An 8,151-nucleotide genomic window follows, 5' to 3' on the forward strand; every position below is an offset into this window, starting at 1 on the left:
AAAAAAAAGCAAGTTGGAAGAGGAAGGCTCCAAGAAGTGGCATGGGGGGAAAAAATGAACAAAATAAATTTCTGACCTCTAAAAACCTTAAATTTTACAAAATCATACATAAACCTACCTTGAGCCTCAATATGGGTAGAATTCCCCCCTAAAAGTCTCCATTGGGCAGCCTCTCGCTTAGCCAATGAATAATCTTCCTCATTTGTGGATCTAGGATCTTATTATGAAGATAGATTGCAGTTTAGAAACAAGGTGCAAAAGAACCAATGGATTTTTCAGAACCAACCACAAACTTCCAAATGCCCACAATTTAAACATTTGTGGATTTTTCAGAACCATGGCTTCCCAATGAACTTTTTAAAAGAACTGCGAATCTGCTTTAATAGCTATCACTATTAAACTGTTTCTTTTGAAAAATTAGTAGGACCTTGTTACCATGGATCTCTAGAACTCAGTACACCAAGTTTATCATGGTTTCCAAGAGCACAACCATTAAAAGTAGAACTTAATCTATGTTTTGGATGATGTTTCCAACTGCAGTGAATTTATTTATGAAGCTTATGAGTAAAAGACTACATTTCATTTATGCAAATTGAGTTCTAGGAAAAATGGATCAATCTCATACTTGCCAAAAGAATATTGTCGTTGGGATATGTTAGCATGGGTGATACTTGTAAGAAAACTTCAATTGACTCTTAGATGAATTGGAAAAAGGAAATGCTGTCACTTCAAAGCAGAAGGTTGAGTCCGTCTGGTTTTTCTGTTGCCATTGTTAATTAAAAAGAGTTTGACTTTAACTGCTATGGCTTGCTTTAGTGATGCAGAGTGCAGTATTTGTACTTTACACCCTTTCATTTTGGATGCTATTAATGTGTTTTCTGTGGGAAATTACTGATATACTTTTGTCTTTAGGCCACAATAATGAGACCTGCAGTAATGATTGGTACAGAAGATCGGGTTTTAAATAATTGGGCACATTTTGCAAAAAACTATAGCTTCCTTCCACTCATTGGGGATGGATCTACCAAGTATGTCTTCAAATCTATTAACTGAAAATCTGATAAAAGATAAATATAATATTGTAAATTGAGAGACTTCAATTTTTTGCTTATTGATCCGATTCTTCTGTGGATATGTTTATGATAGAATCGTCTTTGCAGAATTCAACCTGTATATGTTGTTGATGTTGCATCTGGAATTGTTGCGGCCCTAAAAGATGATGGCACCAGCATGGGAAAAGTGTATGAACTTGGTGGGCCAGACGTGTTCACTGTGCATCAATTGGTGATTCCTTTCTCCTTGTCCTTATTTTTTTCTCTCCGAAGTAGTCGTACTCAGTTCAAGTACATTTTACTGAATTCCAAAGTTTTGCAGGCAGATCTTATGTACGACACGATCCGTGAATACCCTCACTTTGTGAAAGTTCCTGTCCCTATTGCTAAGGTAAGGAGTGATTAGACACCATATGAATTGCATGCAGGTCTCTATGAACCTATATTGTTAACAACTTTGCAAACTCATTAATACGTCTATTTGGAATCATTAAAAGAAATATGTTTGGCCTATTTGTGAGTTTGTGGATCATATGCTCTATTAACTCGTAGGTTTCTGGTGAACTCACCGGCATAAGGTTGTAAAGTTAAATGATTTTTGTTCAAAAAAGCTATATCCTGGATTTGTCTATTTAAAGTAAAAGCTTTTTTATTCTTTATTTTTTATTTTGTTTTTAAAAAATATGCAGGTTAATATATATTTTTTTGGATAAATAAATAAACAAACTTTATTAAAAGAGTATAAAGATGATGCAAAGAATACAAAAAGGCATCCCCAAATCGGGGAGAAAACACAAGTCCTAACCAATCACATCATTCAAAAAATCTAAAAAAACTCACATATCCGGATCAACCTTCCTCTCCATCCAACTATATAAAATTATAATAAGACGACTCTCTAACCAAAAAACACAATGAGATACCTCTTGGAAGGTTCGCCTATTCTGCTTAACCAAACAAACCACATCAAACAAAAAGGCGCCAACAACCACACCCACCGGCGTCGGCGCTCTATCCGAGCACCCCACCAACTCCAAAGCATATCCATCACCCTCTTCGGTTGAACCCAAACGATCCCAAAGAGAGCAAATAAATCCCCACAATCATGAAGTCACTTAACAAAATGGAGTAACATGAAAATATAATTTGGTCAAAATTCCATTTCATTTACTTACGCTGTGTTTGGTTGGGGGATTTGAAAATGAAAAATGTAAGTGAAATGTGAATAAAATATACCTATATTTCATCTAGTTTTACATACTTTTTCTCTTTCATTTTCTAAATCTCTTCCCAAATCTCCCAACCAAACACTGCGTTAGGCTATAAGTTTGGTTAGGATGAAAGTGATGGGAAGTGAGGAAAATGGAAATAAAAAATAAAAAATAATAATAATGAATTTGTTTAGCATGAAAGTAGTGGAAGTTACAAGAAAGTTAATTTTCTTGTGCAACCCCCATAATAGATGGTTAATTAGGTTTCTAGTTCCTTGCAAAAAACACAGGAAAATAAAAAATAAAAAAGAAGTTTAACTTTGTTATAAAAAATAGTTACTTATAATTAGAATTCCTATTTTTTCTCTTTTCCTTGCAAAATTTCTATCATAATAAAATTCATCCTAGAAAATATATTTTATTTTTCTTTTCTTTTCTTTTCTTTATGTTCACTTTCTATCATTTGAAAATAAAATGATGTACCTTCTTAAAATAAGTAAAACAAATGTTGGAAAATGTTTCATACTCATTGCCTTTTAGGGGGCTGCAATTAGTGTTGTTCATGGGTCATGTTAACTGTTGATTTGTCACCCAAACTAATTACTTCGGGTTGCATATATGATCACTCAATTTTGACCAAACTTTTATTTGAAACTGAACCACTCCATCCTTTTGATCTTGTGGTTGGGCGTGTGTGGCTAATGCAGAGTTGGGATTCTCAGTTTGTTTCAATGCACAACGAGAGAAGGAGAAGAAGAAACAAAGACATGGAGAAAAGGAAGAAACAACAAAAAACAGAGAAAAAAAGAATATAAACAAATCATAAAAACAAATCTAACATGCAACAAAATAAAAAAATAGATCACCTTTTCTTTTCTTTTCTCTCTCTCTCTTTTTTTTTTTTTTTCCCAAACAAAGAACAAAACCGTATATGAAACAACAAAAATATTTTTTAATACCAAAACAGATCTTAAACAACAAAGTCAGGGAGATTGAAAAGGTTATTTCAAGTAGTGATTGAGGGGCATTTGACCTTGAATCAAAGATATGGTAGCTGGATGGTTGGTGGGGAAAGGTTGAGGCTCTTCATCTTCTTGTAAGAGGGAGATCTGGTAGGTCAGTTCAGATGAGGAAGTTGAAGTTTTTCATCGTTCATTACCACTGCAATTAAATCTTTGTATCTCCGTTCATAGGGTTTTGGAGGGATCATGAGCTTTTTGGTCGGTTAGGGGTTTGGAGGTAGATCTGAGAACACTGAGAGATTGTTTGGCTTGATTTTATGGTTTTTAATGCCCACACTCGATAACCAACCAGCACCCAATTTTATAAGTTGAGAAAGACCGTCACCCAATTTGGTTGGGCTGGTTGGTTTGGAACCAGTTTGGTCTAGGCTAAGAAGCACAAACACTTCTAAGGTGGCGTGTCCGTGTCGTGTGCACCAACACTCGTTGGACACTCTGACACGTGACAGATCCAAGATGGACTACTCCTACAAGTAAAGGGTGTTTGAAAAGATATTAGTTGTGCTCAAAAGGTTATGAATTGATTGTTAAGTCCAATCTTAATATCTTGATTTTGAGTGGCAATGCGTAGTGGACTCGTAACTTCAACTCCATTAACAATTTACTTGCTTTACAAATCAGAAGCCACCTTGATTTTCTTTTTCCCTTAAGTGTTATTTTTTTAAAATAAAATGTTCTGCTATTGCTTTTAGCTTATGAAAGTGTCTCATTCGCCAAAGAAGGGGGTCACCTAAGTTGCATGCCTGCATTGCTCGAAAAAAAATTATATAAATATAAAATATAATTGCACTTGGGCACATCTTTGTTCATGTGCATATACCAAAAAGTGTTTTCTGTGGTAAGAATAATATGACATTTAGTTATCAAAAAAAAACAAAAAAAAAAAAAAAGGGAAGGAAAAAGAGGAAAGATATTATGGTTATTGTTCATCCATGAGTCAACTTGGGTGTTCTCATCTTTTTGGTTATTTTCATGTATAGGTGTTAGTTCCCGCTTCATTTGCGCCACCAGCAGGTGACCAAGTTCAAGTGTTTAATTATGCTTAATTTCTTGTTGGTTTCAATGATTTCAGGCTATTGCAATGCCTCGAGAGATATTGCTCAAAAAAGTTCCCTTTCCACTGCCCACTCCAGCTATATTCAATCTAGATCTAATCAATGCCCTTACTCAAGATACAGTTGTGTCACCAGATGGTTAGTGATATAAAGTTCAAGCTCTAAACTTTTTACTTTCTGTTTTTCAATGACATTTATGCTAATTTAAGATGTCTATATGCATTTTACACCTTTGATTTTGTGGTTGCTTTGCAGCTTTAACTTTTGATGCTCTCGGCATTGTGCCACATAAGCTGAAGGGATATCCTATTGAGTTCCTTCTCTCGTACCGTAAAGGTGGACCACAATATGGTTCTACAGTCAGCGAAAAAGTATCTACAGATGCATACCCATAATGGGGTTCTTTGGTTCTTTAGTTTTTGACTTTTCAAAATTGACACCCAACTGGAAGCTTTGATGCAGGTATGCATGCCTCCATTTGTTTGTACTAGGAAATTTGCTGGTGCAAATTTTCTGCCCCTGAGAGAATGTTTTTTTTATCTCAACACATGTGGTTTAATAATGCTTTAGATCTTTGATCAATTGGTATGATGGTTGGAACCTTAGTTTCAATATTTATGGATGGGGCTAGCCTTTTGAACCATAGGTTTCTAAAGGGTGCTTGCTTTCATTGAGACAAAGCAGAAAATAATAAAGATATGGAGGGCCCTTTTTCAATATGGTTGTATTATTTAAGTCGGAGAATACTAATTAAACTTGTTCTGGGAAAGAAGCAGGTGATATACTTTGCCTGGCTGTTGAGCTTTGGTTTAACTTTCCCCTCGTGTATATTCACACCTGGTTTTCACGTCTCATTGGATTGTTGTGTTTGGAATGGACATCCTTTATTTTTATATTTTTTTTCCTTCATATTTTCTGCAGCTAGGCTGAATATATTGGTAAAGTTAGACCTTGTCTATATATATATATATATATATAGGGTTAATAGTGAATCAATTTATTCTCCATCGTTTATGGACAAATTGATATTTGCTAATGTTGAAGGGGATTTTGGTGTCATTAAGCCTATAAATTATATGATGAAAGAGAGATTTTGAGGAATAACGGTCTATATAATCTTAACATCATGGCTAATAATTTATATTTAATTTTTTTTAAGAAAATTAATCTAAGGTCCCTCTCCTATTTTTAGTAATAGAAGAGATTTACAATATTATTTTATAATGTCTAAGGTCCTTCAACGCCGCACAGAGAAATTTGACTTCTTTCTCTATCAACTTCTCCATTACCGAATCTTTTTCTCTCGTCTCTCGAGCAAAACCTTCTTGATGAACAACATCAGAACTTGTGATGCAACTTGAATATTGATTAAGGTCCATCAGTGCAAGGTGGCTGCTCTCGACGATGTCGGCAACAACGACGGCGGTGGAGAAGGCGAAGTTGATGACGGTGAGGGTTTCCTCTTGAAATTAAGGAATTTGTGTACAAAAATGGACACCGAGGGTTTCTGGAGGTTTGTGATAGCTAAGAAAAAGGAATTGGACTCAATGAGGGCTCAAATGTCGGTTGCCCTAGTTGACTGTGTCGATTTGGCGAGGTTTGTTTTGGAGGCGATTTCGGAGGTGTTTCCGGTGGATAAGAGGTTAGAGAAGAGTGAGAGAGTGAATGATTTGGGATGGGCTTGTGTTCTGATACTGGAATTGTTGATTCCGATGGTGATTGATCCAATTTTGGGGAAGGCCAGGGAAATTTCTCTAGAGAGATAATTTTGTGGGAAGTCGAGGAAGGCACAGAGTTAACAAGATCAAAAGCCTCTTTCGTGAGAACACCTCAATTAGACTGAATATTGCATTACTCATCAGAATTAGCCACTAGATTACAAGTCGCCTTTGTCAAGTTGATTTCCTTCGTAATTTGATTCTTTCTCTGAGTTTCACAATTTTAGTACTTTCAACAGCAATGGAAGAAAACCACCAGATTTTTCAGCATAGAGTTTGTCATTTACCTTACTTCTTTCGTCAACCTCTATATCATGTTGCATCTCCAAACCCTCTGATGTTGAATCGCAAGCTTTGTCGTTCATGATCATTTCCTTCCCAGAATTGTCATCAATCTGTTCATCAACATTCTCAACCTCTGGAGTTGCTGCTGCAAGAGGCAAATCTGCAACTTGTGATGGAATAAAATTCTCACTGAAGTCCCTGAATGTTAATCCAGGGTTTTCATTAGGACCTGAGGAGTTTACCTTCTTTTCTAACTTGTGATGCAACTTGAATATTGATTAAGTTTACCTTCTTTTCTAACCATGCCGCCAGTGAAATTTAATTTCCAAAATTTCTCTGGAGAGGGAAGTACAAGGTAGGCAAGAGAAAAAAATTTCTCTTGAGAGAAGGGAAGGTCAGAGAAATTTATAGTGTGAAGTCTAGGGAAGGTCAAAGAAATTTTTAAAATTTCTCTAGAAAGACCAAATTTTTCTGTGATGTCGAATTTTCTTTGGATCAAATTGAAGAATCTTAGACATTATTAAAATATTGAATGTTCTTTATGCTATAAAATTTTAATAACAGGGACCCTAAAAAAAAATCTCCTTTTTTCATATATTTATATATAATTTGGATTTTGAATTGCTAGGATTGTTTAGTATGTTTGCCCCAATTCGATCTGAATTTAATTCAAGGTTTTACATCTGTCGAAGTCTGCATCAAATTTAATGTTATGTTGCCCAAATCTTGAAAAATTTAAAGGTTTACTTGGGTTGTGCCTGTTGAAGTTGCATCCAAAAAAAAAAAAAAGTGGTGTGTTGTGCGAGCAATTATTTAATGTTGCAAGAACTATGCCTCCTTTTATATCAGCAAAAACGGTGTTAGGTCTTAGGCTCAGAATCTCAATGTAAACTTTTCAAATTATTGAATTTATAAATTATAAAAAAGTACATGTCATAAGATCTCAAACTTTTAATTAATAGAAATTAAATTAATTATTAAAGTAAGTTTTAAAATGCAAGTGTATGCCATTATTAATAAGGAAATGTTTTCAAGGTTTCTTTCAATATAGTCTTTTTGAAAATGTTTATTAAAAAAATGAAGGGTTAAGATCCCTTTAATTTTTAGTGAGTATTTTACTTATGAGCCCATATATGTTGATTGCATTAATTATGAAAAGTGTACAAATATATCTCTTTTGGAGGGAGTCCATCGGTGGTGAAAGTGATGTATTTTCACAGTTGATGGGGGTCAAAATTTACGAGTTCATAGATAGGAGGTAAAATGATATTCGTTGATAGTTGATGGGGTTTTAATGTAATTAATCGAAAAATAAATTAAGTTTTTATTTTTTTAAATCCTTCTAAAAATGTTTATACAAAATATAATAGATTTGTATGTAAAAGTTTTAACAATTAATTTTTAATTACATTGTTTTTAATTGTAAAATCATATTGACAAAAATAAAAATAACATGAATTGTAGAAAAAAAGATAGAAGTAATAATTACAGGACTCTTAACGTCATCTATAATATAACATGAATTATAGTAAATCCTAAAATAAAATAAAGCAAGTTAAAATTTAGGGATTTTTTTATTCAGTTTTTTAGAAAATACTTTGTATGACCACTTCCGGTCGCCATGGCCAGGGCAACAACAAATATTTGGGTGACTACCACTGGTTGCCGGTGGTCATTTTTCGGCGATTCTCCGGTGAACACCAGCGATGTAAAATTTCAGTAACTTAGCACTGTCAAATTTCACTTTGCAAAAGAGTCCCCAAAAAAATTTGTAATTGACGCGGAGAAATTTTATTGTGCTAAGTTAA

The 8,151-nt window shown here is 34.3% G+C and overlaps 1 protein-coding gene across 2 annotated transcripts in view; it reads left to right on the forward strand.

Annotated features, from left to right (window-relative positions):
• Window positions 1-5,057, forward strand: part of LOC114317514 (NADH dehydrogenase [ubiquinone] 1 alpha subcomplex subunit 9, mitochondrial) — a 16,397-nt gene extending 11,340 nt beyond the window's left edge. For both annotated transcript variants that reach the window (XM_028264264.2, XM_028264257.2), the window contains exons 8-12: window positions 913-1,028; window positions 1,161-1,284; window positions 1,375-1,443; window positions 4,358-4,478; window positions 4,596-5,057. In XM_028264264.2, coding sequence (XP_028120065.2) covers window positions 913-1,028; window positions 1,161-1,284; window positions 1,375-1,443; window positions 4,358-4,478; window positions 4,596-4,735 — 570 coding nt within the window. In that variant the 3' untranslated portion in view covers window positions 4,736-5,057. The remainder of the gene's footprint in view (window positions 1-912; window positions 1,029-1,160; window positions 1,285-1,374; window positions 1,444-4,357; window positions 4,479-4,595) is intronic.
• The last annotated feature ends 3,094 nt before the right edge of the window (window positions 5,058-8,151 follow it).

The sequence above is a fragment of the Camellia sinensis genome, chromosome 12 (assembly GCF_055761805.1).
Source record: "Camellia sinensis isolate YWXY chromosome 12, ASM5576180v1, whole genome shotgun sequence".
Taxonomy (NCBI): Eukaryota; Viridiplantae; Streptophyta; class Magnoliopsida; order Ericales; family Theaceae; genus Camellia; species Camellia sinensis.